The 15,193-nt window shown below is 52.3% G+C and overlaps 3 protein-coding genes across 8 annotated transcripts; 2 read left to right on the top strand and 1 right to left on the bottom strand.

The window, feature by feature from the left end:
• Positions 1 to 462: 462 nt before the first annotated feature.
• On the top strand, positions 463 to 3,418 carry TSPAN31 (tetraspanin 31). 6 transcript variants are annotated; one of them, XM_045829806.1, is made up of 7 exons: positions 463 to 658; positions 985 to 1,064; positions 1,171 to 1,338; positions 1,576 to 1,656; positions 1,994 to 2,125; positions 2,431 to 2,544; positions 2,641 to 3,418. In XM_045829806.1, exons 4-7 carry the CDS (start codon positions 1,579 to 1,581, stop codon positions 2,713 to 2,715), a joined length of 399 nt encoding a protein of 132 aa, XP_045685762.1. In that variant the 5' UTR covers positions 463 to 658; positions 985 to 1,064; positions 1,171 to 1,338; positions 1,576 to 1,578; the 3' UTR covers positions 2,716 to 3,418. The 6 variants fall into 6 exon arrangements, with proteins under 6 accessions (XP_045685762.1, XP_045685763.1, XP_045685759.1 ...); XM_045829807.1 differs by lacking the exon at positions 985 to 1,064 and having other exon boundaries at positions 463 to 672; XM_045829803.1 differs by lacking the exon at positions 985 to 1,064 and having other exon boundaries at positions 465 to 658; positions 1,171 to 1,299.
• A 160-nt stretch (positions 3,419 to 3,578) lies between these two features.
• CDK4 (cyclin dependent kinase 4) lies at positions 3,579 to 6,655 on the bottom strand. Its single transcript, XM_045829801.1, has 8 exons — positions 6,433 to 6,655; positions 5,789 to 6,025; positions 5,496 to 5,631; positions 5,212 to 5,379; positions 4,955 to 5,064; positions 4,451 to 4,501; positions 4,190 to 4,325; positions 3,579 to 3,965 (listed from the first exon to the last, which is right to left on the bottom strand). Exons 2-8 carry the CDS (start codon positions 6,004 to 6,006, stop codon positions 3,873 to 3,875), a joined length of 912 nt encoding a protein of 303 aa, XP_045685757.1. The 5' UTR covers positions 6,007 to 6,025; positions 6,433 to 6,655; the 3' UTR covers positions 3,579 to 3,872.
• A 3,746-nt stretch (positions 6,656 to 10,401) lies between these two features.
• On the top strand, positions 10,402 to 14,414 carry MARCHF9 (membrane associated ring-CH-type finger 9). The gene is made up of 4 exons (XM_045829596.1): positions 10,402 to 10,764; positions 11,804 to 11,959; positions 12,633 to 12,825; positions 13,295 to 14,414. The coding sequence occupies exons 1-4, from the start codon at positions 10,402 to 10,404 to the stop codon at positions 13,627 to 13,629; spliced, it is 1,047 nt and encodes a 348-aa protein (XP_045685552.1). The 3' UTR covers positions 13,630 to 14,414.
• The last annotated feature ends 779 nt before the right edge of the window (positions 14,415 to 15,193 follow it).

The following is a 15,193-nucleotide window of genomic DNA, read 5'->3' as shown; positions in this document are numbered from 1 at the left end:
AGTGGCCATGCTTGCAACAGTACAAGGGCTGGCTGGCTGTTGCTGTGCCGAACACGGGGCCTCTGTGGCTGGGCTCAATATTTTGCTCCTTTGGGTGTTTCCAAGTGTGATGAAATAATAACAAACAATTGCGTCATCATGAGGTCACTGCAGGACAAGGGGAAATGACGAAGTCGCACCTCTTTTTTTCATGGTAGTTTTCCCCCAAAGAATCCTCTCTCGGATTAGGGACCACGGAACTGTGACCACGGAAAGCTTCGCTTTCAACCCGAGACTCGAAGTTTAGGCTCTGACCACTACGAGAATTTTTGCAAGCCCTGCCCAATTTTAAGTTTCATCCTATAAGGAACCTAGAGGAGGAGCTGGAGGCGGGTCAGCAACGCAATGCTGATTTATTGGTATTCAGTCCATCGACGTCCTGGATTACCCCGGAGTTTCGCCAATCCAGAGGCAGGGGTGGGACGGTGCAGGCGCAGAGAATTGGGTTTGGCTGAACTAGATTTAAAGAGACAGAAGCTGTCGCAGTCTAAGAAGACGATCTCTAAAACCGTCTCCCTAAGTCCTTGGGGCCACTTCGGTCCCCAAAGCTGGGGAGATGGTTTGCGGCGGCTTTGCCTGCTCCAAGAATGCGCTGTGCGCGCTCAACGTGGTCTACATGGTGAGGTTTTGAAGGTGGGGGAAGCTTCAGGGCGGAAAGGCGAGTGGGGAGATTCTCCAGGGGACTTCCGGTGGGGAGAACGGTGTACTGGGTGTTCCGGGAAGATTCCTAGGAACTTCCGGCGGAGAGGGAATTCCTGGGGACTTCCGTGGGAAGGGAGGCTTCCGGCGATCCAAGGGTTTTTTTCGGGGGGGAGGGGGGCGGGTGGAGGGAATGAACTGTGGGCTCTGGGCACAAAGGCCCATCCCTCCTTTGCGTGCAATCCAGTTTCTCCCAAAATAGAAAAGTGATGGATGAAGCTAAAGGTTCGGTTATTGCATTCATAGATTACCATTCCTGCCACGCTCCCCACTCCCATCCCAGCCATTCCGATTTCCGATGGGAGGAGAGCCCAGGGATATTCCAGGTTACTGTAACACCTCCTTTGCTTTTTGTCCCCAGTACCCTGTATGGCCATTGGCTGTGCTACAGGCTAGAATTCTGCGATGTATCCTTCTTTCTGTTTCCCATAGCTGGTAGGCTTGTTGCTCATTGGAGTGGCTGCTTGGGGTAAAGGCCTGGGGCTGGTGTCCAGCATCCATATCATCGGAGGAGTCATTGCTGTGGGGGTCTTCCTTCTTCTCATCGCAGTGGCTGGACTGGTAGGCGCCATTAACCACCACCAAGTACTGCTATTCTTTGTATCCTGACCTGAAGTGATGGGGCACTAGGGCTCTTGGGAGGGCTGAGTAGGCTATGAAGAAATTAGACCTCAGGGAACTTGGGGACATGTTTCTTTGCCCTGCTCTATGAAAACAGAGCTGATGATTTTGTTTTCAACTTACATGTATAAGTTGTATAAACAGGTGAGATCAGATGGCTGTTATAGGTAAAACATAAGGGAATCTTGGACTTTTTTTTTCCGTAACTCCTCTCAGTACATGATCATCCTTGGCTTGGTCTTCATTTTCCAGTTTGTAATCTCTTGTTCATGTCTGGCTATTAACCGAAGCAAACAGGTAAGAGAATGCCCTTTCGAGTATTTGCATTTTTTCTCTAACATCTAACTTCCTTTCAGTCTGGCCCTCAAAATCATTCTTAGATATACTACTTACCCCTGAGCCATTGATTCCTCTAGGATGTCTACCTCATTTTCCATGAGGGTGGTCTAGGAGAACCTAAGGTGGATATTTATCATTGAGTCCATATAATTGTGATACTGGCCCCCCACCCCCAGAGGAATGTTGACTCCCTTTGCTGGAATAGGAAAATTGAGGCACCTGAACTGAGATCATATAGGGAGATTCTTAAGTTTAGCAGCATCAGATAATTTCTCTCTGCCTGTATATCCTCCAGACAGATGTCATCAATGCTTCTTGGTGGGTCATGAGCAACAAGACCCGGGATGAACTGGAAAGAAGTTTTGATTGTTGTGGCTTATTCAACCTCACAACCCTGTATCAACAAGATTATGCTTTCTGCACCGCAGTGAGTTGGTGGGGAAGGGGGGTTGGGTAGGAAAACTGGGTAAGGATAGTGCCTGGATTTGAGTTTGAATGCAATTGCCTCTCTCTAGCAGCTATCTTGTATTAAGGCTGTATGCTCTTGTGTTGGGAAGGGGCATGGATACAGAGGCTAGAGAATTAGCCAAGTGGGACTTCAATCTATAGGATACTGATCAAAACTAGTCATTTCTAGGGCCACTCACCACGGGTATCAGGATAGGGCAGCTTAACAATTCTGCATCTTCCCCAGCCCCCACCCCTCCTCCACACACATGCATTTTATTCTAGGTCTGCAAGATCCGGAGGCCCACATGCCAGATGTGTGGAGAAAAGTTCCTTAAGCATTCAGATGAAGCCCTGAAAATCCTGGGAGGTGTTGGACTCTTCTTTAGCTTTACAGAGGTAACATCCTCCAGTTCCCTCATATGTACCCTTTCCCTGTATCTGTTAGCCTCAGACTCAGAATTAAGGCTTATCCCTTTCCCTTTGCTTCTATAGATTCTTGGTGTCTGGCTTGCAATGAGATTTCGGAATCAAAAGGATCCTCGAGCTAACCCCAGTGCCTTTCTGTAATACTTTGGAGCCTTCTGACTTCATTCCTGCTCTCCCTAAGCTGTTTCTTACTCCCTTAGGGAAAACCCAGGGTCAACAGCCTTTTTTGTTTGAGAAAAAGGAAAGGCCCTTTGCCATCCCCTAGTAATTCAATAGCCAGGCTCTCCACCTTGATATCTCTTAGTGGGAGCAAGGTTGTAAGGAATGAAGAAACACTTCCCCTCTCCTTGAGTGGACATGGGAAGTTCCTGGGAGTGCTTGAGGTGGTATGGGGGTTGGAGTCATTCCTGTCTATCTCCCTTCTTCTCCCTTCCACATGCTGGACGACCACCACGAAACATCCTGGCCTGGCTCCAAGGGAAAATCAGAGCCAGAGCCAGAGAGAAAACTACCAAGAACTCTTTCTTGTAATAAGCAGGACCCAGTTTGGGGGAAGTTCAGTGAATATAAAAATAAAAGCCATTTAAACTCTATATTCAAAGAAGCAAATTAGCCTTGGCTGGTATGGCTCAGTGGATTGAGTGCCAGCCTGAGAGCCAAAGGGCCTCCAGTTCAATTTCAAGTCACAGCATATGCCTGGGTTGCAGGCCAGGGGAGCAGGGGGTATGAGAGAAACCCCTACCCTCTCACAATATGTGAGAAACACATTGATGTTTCTCCCTTTTTCTCCTTCCATTCCCCTCTCTCTAAAAATAAATTAAAAATCTTTAAAAAAGGAAAAAAAGCAAATTAAATGCCTTGTCTTCTCTTACCAGTTGAAGGGCTCCACTGACTATGCAGGCCCTGTGACCTAAGGAGAATCTTTAAGATTCTGCAGGGAAGTCCATCTTCTGAATGGATTTTCCAAATCCCCAAATGACAAAGTCAATCAAAGGAAGAAACGTAAAAAAAAAAAAAGACCGTATTTCTTTGTTTTGTTTTTTCCTGTATAAAAAATGTATCTCAATATCAAGGTAAGGAAAGGGAGAACAAGGGGCATACTCCAATGGGGGAGGGGAGGACGGGAATGTCATTAAACTTGCCAGCCAGGTATTCTTTGTAAAAAGCTGGAGGCGCATTCCACGGCCTCAGAGATAAAAAGGCACAGAGCTCCTTCTCAGTGGCGGGGGGCTCTCCACTCAAGTGTTCAAAGGTAAATGAGTTTTCTTCTCTTGGTTGTGCTGCAGCCACTCCACTGCTCATTCTGGGCTACCTTCTGCCTTTTGTAGATAAGAGTGCTGCAGGGCTCGGAAGGCAGAGATTCGCTTATGTGGGTTAAAAGCCAGCATCTCCTAAGGGGAGGCAAAGGTCAGAAAACCATGGAAAAATAAAAAAGGACTTTTGCTCACCCCCAGTACCTAGGATGGCTGTTTTCTACATTCCTCTGTACAGATGGCCAATCACAGTAGCAAAAGACTAGCCCATCCACCAACCAAGTCTCAGGAACCACGATGGTTTGAGTCCCTGTTCTACTCCATTGTCCACCCCAATCTCACCCCATGCCCAAACCCAGTACCAGCAGCAGCTGTGCTCCAGACTCCTCCATCTCAGGTATCACGGACTGCACTGGGCGGGGCCCTCTGGGGGAAAAGGCTCCTCGGGGCAGAGAAACGTCTCGGGGCCAGTCATCCTCTGGGGGCAGCCCAATCAGACTATAGGGAACAGGAGAACTCTGGTGGGGGTGGGGTGGGGGGTCCTGCCCCAGCCTCCATCTCCAGGGCTTAGTAGTAGCAAGACTCAGAATGAACTTTTTTTTTTCCCCTTGCCACTCACTTACTCAAAGATTTTGCCTAACTGGTCAGCTTCAGAGTTTCCGCAAAAGAGAGGCCTAAGGAGAGAAGAGACACAGCAGTCATTTTCAAAGATATGCTAGTAGAATGGTTACTGCTTAGTGGCTGAAAACAGAGAGTATGGAAACTAAAGGGACAGTAAATTCCTAATTCCAGGAAATTTCAGAGCTTCTGGTTATGGACAAGGTGGTCGGTAGTATTCAAGTGAAAGAATGGGCAGGGTTCTGCCCGGGCTGGGCAGCTCAGGTGGTTAGAGCATTGTCCCCATATGGCAAGGTTGTGGGATTGATCCCTTGTCAGGGCACAAAAAAGAATCAAGCAATGAATGTGTAAGTAAGTGAAACAACCAACATGTTTCTCTCTGCCCCCCCACCCACCTTCCCCTCTCTAAAATCAATACATTAAAAACTTTTTAAAAATGGGCAGGGTATGGATGTGGTTTTAAGAGCTTTGGGAAATTCAAAATTGTTCAGGATACTTGGGTCCCATACTTTCGGCGAAACATCTCTGCGAAGATACAGCCAACACTCCACAAGTCCACAGGTGTGGCGTATGCAGACTGCAGCAGAACTTCTGGAGCGCGGTACCAGAGTGTGACGACCTGACAGGAATAGGAAAAGCGGATGAGGGCCCGATGGGCTACCATAAAGCACAACTGGTATCATGAAACGCATGACTTCTCAACTGTTGGGCAACCACTCTCCTACCCCCAACCAGAACCCACTTTGGCTACCCTCATTCTACTGACCACAGGTGTGAGTGCCATCTGGTAGCTGTAGATTCTGGCCAGGCCAAAGTCGGCCAGCTTGACTGTCCCACTACTTGTCACCAGAATGTTCTCTGGCTTCAGGTCCCGGTGAACAATGCAGTTGGCATGAAGGAAATCCAGGCCTCTTAGAAACTGACGCATCAGATCCTGGTTTGGAAGGGGGAAGTACAGAGGAACTAGAAATTAGGCGCCATACCTGAAATCGCAGCACCCTCCACAGCAGAGGAGCCACATACCTCTTACTGTCTGCTCATCCCACTCACCTTAATGGTCTCCACTGGCAAGCCTGGTGGGGGTACCTTGTTCAGATATGTCCTCAGGTCTTGGTCCACATGCTCAAACACCAGGGTCACTCTGGTCTCCCGGTCGGTGCGGGAGCTGGCACAGACATCCACCAGCCTGGCCAGCACAAATGTTCACTCACTCGCTCATCAATCCCTTCTGGCCCCAACATAGCCCTCCCCTATATTTCCTTAGGGTCCTACTTCTCTCCTGACCACCGCTCCCCATCTATAGATGTCTCTTCCCCTTTACTTCCCACTCTCCACCTTCTCACCGGACAACGTTGGGATGCTCAAAAGCTTCCAGCCGCCTCAGTAAGGCCACCTCACGAACTGTGCTCACGGGAAGGCCTCCTCCAGCACCTCCTCCATTAGGGACTCGCACGCTCTTGAGGGCCACAAAGTGGCCACTGTTGGGATCACGGGCCTTGTACACCGTCCCATAGGCACCAACACCAATCTCAGCCACTGGCTCATATCGAAGAGTTTCCATTCTCGGATCACAGGACACCCTACAATCACAGAGACTCCTACCACCGAAACTCCCAGAGTTCGGATGGTATGAGCCTACGGCAACAAAGTAACTCCCCCAAAAGGCATCACAAAGACACCACACCACCGTCCTTTCCCCTCTTCCACGAGGCCAGCCCCTTAAGTAATACAATGCCTCTAGCCCCAACCCCTTCAGCCATGTGAGGCCCTAGAATTAAAAAATGCCTTTTCCTTTGGGACCGTCCGCCGGCACAAGACCCCACACGACACACCCCAGCCTCTAGAACTGCACCTCCCTACAACCACAAAGCACCAGATTACACCCTGTCCCACTTGCCGCCCTCGAGCGACCCTCCGGTAACTAGCCCGCGCAGGAAGCCACGGTCTGCGAGAACGGTCTCCATTCCTGGGAAGGGACTGCACTTACTTCACCCCGTACCAGGAGATGCGGGGTCGGCCCGTTACCGGGGCCCGGGAGGCGGTTCCTCAGGACCCATACACTGATCTGCTCGAGGCAGCTGGACGCTACGGGCCCGAACACAGACACAGGCCGCAAGTTAGAGCGGCCCCCTTACCCCCACCCTCACCATGTGACCAGCTGCCAAAGAGGCGCGCGGAAAACCTGGGCGGGAGTTGGGGGTGGGGGGAGGCGAACGCCGGACGTTCGAGGCACGTGACCAGTCACTCATGCGCACAGTGGCCGGGAGCGGCTTTGCCTGGTAAGGGGTTGGTGGGGGGAAAGGGGAGGAGGGGCGATGGCAGACACGTGATCTGTTGCTATCCCACGTGACCGCTTGAACTCTCTCGGTGGAGCAAAGGTGTGGTTACGCGGCGGAGCACATGACTAGCTGCCACTACCCTTGCTGGGGTGGAGAGGCGGGGGGGGGGGGGTGCCTAAAAAGAGAGAGGGTGGAGTCCAAGGAGGTGCCATGGCAACCTGGGCCACCCAGATGCTAACTCCCGCTGCAGGCCTTCACCAGTCTCACTCCTAGTCTCTCACTCTATGGTGGGGCCTGGGAGGGTGTCTGGGAACAAGAGGTGGTGCTGTCGCCTTTCTGCTCTACCACCATCGGAGAACTTACTTGTGTCTTTGTTTCATTCATTCATTCAACAAATTTGTACTGAGCGCTTGCTTCCCCTGTGTATACAGGATTGTTTGTGGGACTGTGTTTTTTGCGTCTCAGTCACTAGCCCTTCGAAGTAGTGATAAGACTATCTGTAAAGACGCAGCCAATAGTGTGGTCGTATGAAATAGGGAGCAGACAATGCCCATCTGAGGGCAAAACTAGGATTAAAGGATTGATGGAAGGCAAATTAACACAGTAATCCAAGAGGAAGAGGAGCAAGGTAATGGCCTCCCCTCTTCCCAATCTGCACCCCTCCCTGGAAATGTTAAAGCAGAGACCACCACTTGCGTTCTGGCAAAGAAGTTTCCAATGATTGGGAGACAGGAATTCTTGACTTTTAAGGTTCTTTTCAGCACTATGATGTTATGTGTGTACGTGTATGACAGATGAGTCATGTATAAACAGATGGATGCGCTCGAGCGCGCACACACATACCCCACAACCACTACCCCAGACCAGCACATTACATGAGAATGGCTTGTGCCCTTCTGCAAACCTTGTGACTCATTATTGGAGGTTACTGCGCATCTTTTCCTCCAGTGCAAGTTTTCATAGCCCTTGACCCTGCTGGGAACACAAACCTTTCCCAAAATGGCCATTGCTCACAGACACCTTATAAAGGTATACAATAGGCAGGTTTCTCGTTGGCTTCCCTTGTCTTACTGCCTCCAGCTTCTTCATATCCTAACCCTTTGGGAGAATGGGACTAAGGGAAGGAAGGGATCAGTGTCTCATTTGTGACAACTTGCCTAAAATCTGAAACCACTTTATTACCCTATTTGTCACTTCTTTCACCCTAACTTCTATTTTCTTTAACCATCTGGCTGAGGATATGAGAATTCAGGTTTGAGATGAATATAAAGCATGTTCCAGGGCAAAACAAAAAACATGTCAGTAGAGATCCTCCCTCATTGCATTCTGATAGCTGTAATTCTGGGTCCTTGCTGATAAGGGCAGCTGGGACTAGTAAGAAAAACCTCAAGCCCTGGCTGGTGTGGCCCTTTTGGGAACCGAGAGGTTGCAGGTTCAATCTCGGTCAGAGCACATGCCTGGGTTGTGTGCCAGGTCACTAGTTGGGGGGGTGAGGCAACCCATCGATGTTTCTCTTCCTCTCTTTCTCCCTCCATTCTCCTTTCTCTAAAAAATAAAATCTTAAAAAAAAAAAGAAAAAAGTCCAGGTAGCTCAGTTGGTTAGAGTATCGTCCCTATATACCAAGGTTGCGGGTTCCATTCCAGTAAGAGTACATACAAGAATCAATCAATGAATGCATTAATAAGTGGTACAACAAATCAATGTTTTTTCTCTGTCCCTTTCTCTCTCTCTAAAGTCAATAAAGACATTAAAAATAAAATAAAAAGAATAACCTCAAGATCTGAGCCTAAAGGGTGTGTAAAGTGAATGTTTCATTGGTTACTTTGTTAGAACTGGTTGGTGTGTAAATCTTCTGGAAGGCTAAGTGTCTGTGTCAAACTTTCTGCACCAGCAGAGTCCACCTCAGCCTCACCTTCCACATTAGCCCATCATAGCTCGGTCTTCAGAAGTCATCCTTGAAAGAAGGTGAAGGAATTAAGCAAAAACAAAACAAAACATGTATGTGTACACACACACACACACAGCATAAACACAGTCAGCAGTGTGTGGTGATAGCCCTGGGGATGAGGGGTGGGGGTATGTGGAGGCAGGCAAAGTCGGGATAAATGGGGACAGAAAGACACTTTACTTTGGGTGATGGGTGCATTATTCACTGTGCAGATGATGAGTTGTACATTTGAAACCTGTATGGTTTTGTGAACCAATGTCACTCCAATAAATTCAATAAAAAAGAAGTCATCCTCTGTGTTGGCTTGGGTTCTAGCCCCCTTTTCTGGCTCATTCATTCATCCATCCAATGTGTTTGAATGCTTCATAAGAGCATTGCTCTCCTTAATCATTTTCGATTGAGGAGCCTTAGTTTGGCAGTCTGTCCCTGGTTCCATCCCCTCTCTTCTGTTAATTACTCTTCTACTAATTAATTTGTTCCCAGTGTATTTGACCCAATGGGCTCCCTGGAATTCCTTTTCCTTCAGCGTTGGAAAAGGGAGGAGAGGGAGGTTGTGTGTGTAGGTCAGAAACAGTAAGGGGGTACAACCGGTTCTCCGTCAAGGCCCCCATAAAAGCCAAGAGCTGTGTGTGGGAGAGGGGGACAGTCACTTCAGTGTAGGGTGGTGAGGGCCGGAGAATGCCAGAAAAGACACTCTCATCCCTTAGCACTCCTGTCTCCCTTGCTCAGTCACCTGCCTCACACAGTACTGCCAGATACTTTGTTTCTCGTGCAATCCGAATGCATCCCTTACACTCTCATCTCTTCCACCGTCCTGCACCAGGCACACTTTCCAGTCCTTTGTGTAAAAGTGTTTATTGCTTGAGGCCACCTCTTGCTCACTTGCCTCCTTCATACCGGTAGACCCTTACATAGGGTATCTGCACACTCCCATTTTGCACACGCCTGTCCCTCTCTGGTGCACCTGCTTGAGCACTCACTCACCTTCCATCGTCACCCGTTCACACACCTATTCTCCTACCAGTGTGCACACTCCCCTTCTTCGGACACTCCCCTCCCTCCATCCCCCGCTGGGGCTCGCACCATCGCCCCTGCCTCCAGGGACACCTGCTCGTGCGGGGCAGGGCGGGGATGCGCAGCCGCGGCCACTTCTCCTCCGCTCCCCCCTTCTCCGCCCCGCCCCTCCCTTCATCCCTCACCGGCCCCGGGCTCCCGCCCCGCCCGCCCCGCCCGCCCGCCGCTCCGGGGGGGTCTCCGCCGCCGCCGCCGCCGCCGCCGCCGCCGGAAGGAGCCGCCATTTGCCACCGCCGAGCGCACGGGCCGAGCGGAGCAGGAGCCGGGAGCCGGGAGCCGGGAGCCGGAGCGGGACTGGGGCCAGGAGGACGGCGATGGGGGGCGGCCCCGCCGCAGGAGGACACGGGCGCGTAATCCCGGGAGCCCGGCCCGCTCCGGACCCAGACCCGCGGGGCGCGATACCCTGAGCCCCCTCCCCGCCCACCGCCCCGGCCATGGCTGCCCGCCCCGCCGCCCCCGGGCCGCCAGCCCTCCCGGCCCCGCAAGCGCCGAAGCCCCGGCGGCGGCAGCAGTGAACGGCGCTCGCAGGCCCCGAAGACCCCGGCCGGGCTCGGCTCTCCAGCGCGCGCCCCCTCTCCGGCCTTGTCCTCTCCCCTCCCCCCGCCGCCGAGAGCCCCCCTGCGCGCCGCCCCCCGCCCCCCCGGCTCCCGGACGATGCTCAAGTCTCGGCTCCGCATGTTCCTGAACGAGCTGAAGCTGCTGGTGCTGACGGGCGGGGGGCGGCCCCGGGCCGAGCCGCAGCCCCGGGGGGGCGGGGGGGGCGGCTGCGGCTGGGCGCCCTTCGCCGGCTGCTCGGCCCGGGACGGCGACGGCGACGAAGAGGAGTACTACGGGTCGGAGCCGCGGGCCCGGGGCCTGGCCGGAGACAAGGAGCCGCGGGCCGGACTCCCGCCGCCGCCCGCGCCGCCGCCACCGCCGCCGCCCCCGGGCGCGCTGGACGCCCTGTCGCTTAGCAGCAGCCTGGACAGCGGGCTCCGGACCCCCCAGTGCCGAATCTGCTTCCAGGGCCCCGAGCAGGTCAGGCCCCGGCACGCGCGGGGCGGGGCGGGGCGGGGCGGGGTGGGGGCGCGCACCTGGGGCGCCCGGGGAGGCCTCGAGCGGGGAGCGGGGGGCGGGACTGAGGGCGGCGGCGGGGCGGGACCCAGGGTCCGAGGGGGACGGAGTGAGCTTGGGGGGGCTGGCTGGAGACTCCCTGACCGTTCGTGTGGGGCGGAGGGGCGGAGGGGCATCGGGGCTCCCCAGGAAGGGGTGGGGCTTTCTGCTAGTCGAGCTCAGGACGCCTCTCACCCGCTAACGGGACAGCCTCTTTTCCCACTCCCCTCCCCGCAGGGTCTTTGGAGGTGAGGAGGTGGGCGGAGGAGGGCGCCTCTGTGCCCACCTCGAAGCGAGGGGCCCAGCCGGCGCCCTTGCCTCGTTCAGAATTTCTCTTCGTGGGGCACTTTTCTTCACTTCCCATGCTGCAACTTTCCGTCTCATTTCCAAGAGTACTCTTTGTTTAAATGTTACGGACAAAGTTGTCTCGGGATGGTGCTGGGATGTCTCTGTGTCGTGAGAAATTATTCCTGATTAAAAGAAAACACCCTATACTGCAGCCCCCAGGATTTCTCCTCCCTTTTGGAACTTGGAAACTGAGGATGTAACGCATCCCAGTCTGCACCACGTCTGTGAAATACTTTGCAGTGATGGAGCGGGGGAGGAAAGCACGGCTCTGAAGCTCTGACCCTAACACTCCAGATCCTAAGGGGTAGCCTTCCATTTGGGAAGCCTTCAAGACCACCCTCTCCAAATTCTAGGGAAAGAGAAGACCCAGTTTCCCACCCCCAACCCAATCCCTTTTCATCTCTCATTTGTTTGGTCAGGGAAGTTTACATTGGGCTCTAACTTTTGTCTTTTGTGCTGCAGCCTTAGCCCCTTGCCCTGTTTTGGGTGAAAGGCCTGAGCATTTTTAAGGTGGGAGAATGAATGACCTGGAGAGGAGGTTATCCTCTCCCAGGGCAAAGAGCAGTGGGGTCCGGGTGGTGGTAGCTGACCGAGACTCTCATCACTCTTCCTCCAGGGGGAGCTCCTGAGCCCCTGCCGCTGCGACGGCTCTGTGCGCTGCACGCACCAGCCCTGCCTCATCCGCTGGATCAGCGAGAGGGGCTCCTGGAGCTGTGAGCTCTGCTACTTCAAGTATCAGGTCCTGGCGATCAGCACCAAGAATCCACTGCAGGTAAGGTGCAAGGAGAGGACACTCAGACTGGGGCAAGGGCCTTTCAGCAATCAGACTCAGGAGCCCTCCCAGGAGCCTACTTCATCCATTTATTTCCCCTTCCCCACCATGACCACAATTTCCCGTCTGTCTGTAAATTCTCCCTTTCTCCACAAAGACGTTATTGGGTGCCAACTAGAATTCCAGGCACTGTTCTAGGCACTGAGACAACAGCAAAGGAAAAGATGACAATGTCAATGATGATGGTAGCAAACAGTATTTTCTGTCAGGCTTTTGGTGTGTATTAACTTTTAATTTTCATAACAATCCTATTAGTAATAAACCATTATTATTCCTATTTTGAAGATTGATGGAGAAAGAGATTCAAAAACTTGCCCAGGGTTACTCGGGCAGGAAGTGATGGAGTTAGAATTTGGAATTGAAACCTAGGTGGTCTGGTTTCAGAGCACTTGCCCAACCCTGCCTTTCTGAACTACAGCAGGTGAATGGTCTCAAACAATGTGAGCAGTGCCACGCTCTAGGTGTGGTCAGGGCACAGAGGGGACAGGTGTTAATCCTGCCGGGGGCGGGGGGCGCCTTCAGAAAGGCTCCCGGAGCATCCTCCTTCGGGGCCTCCCATCACCTGGCCCTCCATTTCTTTCTGTGACTTTTTGGAGCCCTTTCTCCCACACAGTGGCAGGCCATCTCCCTGACGGTCATTGAGAAGGTGCAGATTGCGGCCATAGTTCTGGGCTCTCTCTTCCTCGTCGCCAGCATCTCCTGGCTCATCTGGTCCTCACTCAGCCCTTCAGCCAAGTGGCAACGCCAGGATCTGCTCTTTCAGATCTGCTACGGCATGTATGGCTTCATGGATGTTGTCTGCATAGGTGAGGGCACCTCTCTCCCCTTTACCTGATGAGCAACTTCCTCCAACTCAAACATTTTACTCTTCCTACCCATTCCCTCAGCTTTATGGCCACATTTTCCACCAAGGAGAGCCTTTAGGGCTATCTCGGTGCCCCTTTCTTCCCAGCTTCTCCAGGCCCTTTGCAACCCTATCTCTTCACTCTAGAACATGCTTGCTTGGCCCTGGACAAGGAACTCAGTTGGTTAGAGTGTAGTCCTGATACACCAAAGTTGTGTATCCACAGTCAGGGCACAGACAAGGATAAATCAATCAATGTATTAATAAGTGGAACAACAAATCGGTCTCTCTTTCTCTCCCTCTCCCCCCACCTCACCCCCTCCCTTTCTCTCTCTCTCTAAAAAAAAGAAAAGAAAAAAAACCTTGCTTAAGCATCTCTGGCCTAGGTCTGGGCAGCAGCTGACCCTGGATATCTTATCCCTCTTGCTCAGGCCTCATCGTCCATGAAGGCTCCTCTGTCTACCGCATCTTCAAGCGCTGGCAGGCAGTGAACCAGCAGTGGAAGGTCCTGAATTATGACAAGACCAAGGACATAGGAGGAGATGCAGGGGGAGGGACAACAGGGAAGCCAGGCCCCAGGACCTCACGGACAGGCCCGCCCTCTGGGGCCACCAGCCGCCCCCCTGCTGCCCAGCGCATGCGGACGCTCTTGCCTCAGCGCTGTGGTTACACAATCCTGCACCTCCTTGGACAGCTGCGGCCACCAGATGCGCGTTCCAGTTCCCATTCTGGCCGAGAGGTTGTCATGAGGGTCACCACAGTCTGAACTGGACTCCAGGAGCGAGGATCTTAAGTCAGTACCTTGGCTACAGATGAGCTATTATGGCTGCTGGAGGTACTACCTGGACCAGATGTTTGGTGCACACTGCCCCCACTACCGAGGATCTCTGTGGGCAGCCTCAAGCTGGAGACATTGTCTGGCTTCTACTGCCCACTGGGTAGAGACACTTGGATGACATTCCAGCCCCCACTGACAGCTCCTCACATTCATCCTGGGGCAGCCAGCGGGCAAATGGGGAGAGCAGCTTTTCTTCCCTAGAGAACCGTCTTTACCTCAGCTCCTAGGGCCTCCAGCCCCTCAGATCTACCACAGTGACTTGGTGAGGGGGGAATCAATGCCAGAAGAAAGGGGCTGTAGACCCCTCCCCCATTCCCCACTTCATGGCCACAGGGCAGCTGGCAATAAGACTAGTACACATTAACCTCCCGTTCCCTGCATGAGGGCGGGGGAGACTTCCCTGGCTCTGCCCCCCATTGCATGGGGGGAGGGCATAAAGAATCATTTATATGCACAAGGAGACTCCTTTCTCATCTGGGGCTTTTTCTGGAGGGTTGGGAGGCGTGGCGAGGTTTCTTTGCAGAGGTTCCAAATCCCAAATGCAGCAGTGGGTTCTGAGTTGGAGGTTTAACTCCCACTTGCTGGTGAGTAATTCATATTGGCTGCTAGATGGCAGTGCTCAGAGGTATGTAAAGGGTGAACCTACCACCTCCAAGTTGTGTGTGATTTAGGAAAAAATCTCTCTACTGTGGTTTGCCTGTCTACCTCATAAGGTTGGAATAAGGATAAAGAAGGGACATGTTGAGTGCCATTGCAAAGAAAATCAGTGATGGCATAAAAAGATTTCTACATGAGATGATGGTTCATTTATTTTAAGTAGCTAGTTAACAAATTTCAAAATGTGTTTTTCATTTGGAGCTGCACAGAGCCTCGGAAATGTGTGTTGAGTGCCATAATAGATATATAAATATGAGGGGAAACAGACGTTGCAGGTGTAAAGGATGGTGGTTACTTGTAAGAACAAGAGCTCCTCCAACCCTGTAAACATGGGGTAGGGGAAGGCTGCTGCTCTCCTTACTCTGGGGATCATTTGGATTCTATGAGTCCTCAGGTTATGTGCTCATTTGGAGAAGCAGTTGGAAGTGAATTTGGACTCATTTGGAGTAAGAGGGTCAGAATCCTTCCATGAGCTGAGTTTCCAGCTCCAGTGTAATCTCCTATGGCAGTTTAGGGTCATAGGTCTGATCCTGGCGTATCGCAGCTAGTGGTATTCACTGGAAGGTGTTGTGCTTGGAGGCAGCAGTGTCGAGGGCAGGTGTCTATAGAGGAGGAGCTGGGGAAGGACTAGTTAAAGCCTCACCCCTTTCTCCTGAGGCCTTGGAGCTGTGTATTGTATGAATGATGGTGAAAGGCTCATCAGCAATTAAATTAATTCACACTTGGCTCAAGTTGGATCCAGAGGCCTTTCCTATTATTAGTCCTTCTTTCAGGGAAGGTTTTCTGCTTTTCCTCTTCCCTGGGGATGTTTTGGAGGAGATGCTTATCTACCAAC

Source organism: Phyllostomus hastatus, unplaced genomic scaffold, assembly GCF_019186645.2.
Source record: "Phyllostomus hastatus isolate PE091 unplaced genomic scaffold, TTU_PhHast_1.1 phas_scaffold_93, whole genome shotgun sequence".
NCBI lineage: Eukaryota > Metazoa > Chordata > Mammalia > Chiroptera > Phyllostomidae > Phyllostomus > Phyllostomus hastatus.
This window is presented reverse-complemented; position numbering and strand designations above follow the sequence as displayed.

What these genes read in the sequence shown, in the direction of transcription:
- TSPAN31 (XM_045829802.1), top strand. Translation starts at nt 596, where the DNA reads ATGGTTTGCGGCGGCTTTGCCTGCTCCAAGAATGCGCTGTGCGCGCTC. An exon ending in CGCTCAACGTGGTCTACATG is followed by an intron (nt 659 to 1,170) that starts GTGAGGTTTTGA and finishes TGTTTCCCATAG; the next exon opens with CTGGTAGGCTTGTTGCTCAT. An exon ending in TCTTCTTTAGCTTTACAGAG is followed by an intron (nt 2,545 to 2,640) that starts GTAACATCCTCC and finishes TTGCTTCTATAG; the next exon opens with ATTCTTGGTGTCTGGCTTGC.
- CDK4 (XM_045829801.1), bottom strand. Translation starts at nt 6,006, where the DNA reads ATGGAAACTCTTCGATATGAGCCAGTGGCTGAGATTGGTGTTGGTGCC. An exon ending in GAGCATCCCAACGTTGTCCG is followed by an intron (nt 5,632 to 5,788) that starts GTGAGAAGGTGG and finishes TGTGCTGGCCAG; the next exon opens with GCTGGTGGATGTCTGTGCCA. An exon ending in CTGGAGCACAGCTGCTGCTG is followed by an intron (nt 3,966 to 4,189) that starts GTACTGGGTTTG and finishes GCCTCCCCTTAG; the next exon opens with GAGATGCTGGCTTTTAACCC.
- MARCHF9 (XM_045829596.1), top strand. Translation starts at nt 10,402, where the DNA reads ATGCTCAAGTCTCGGCTCCGCATGTTCCTGAACGAGCTGAAGCTGCTG. An exon ending in GCTTCCAGGGCCCCGAGCAG is followed by an intron (nt 10,765 to 11,803) that starts GTCAGGCCCCGG and finishes CTCTTCCTCCAG; the next exon opens with GGGGAGCTCCTGAGCCCCTG. An exon ending in CATGGATGTTGTCTGCATAG is followed by an intron (nt 12,826 to 13,294) that starts GTGAGGGCACCT and finishes CCTCTTGCTCAG; the next exon opens with GCCTCATCGTCCATGAAGGC.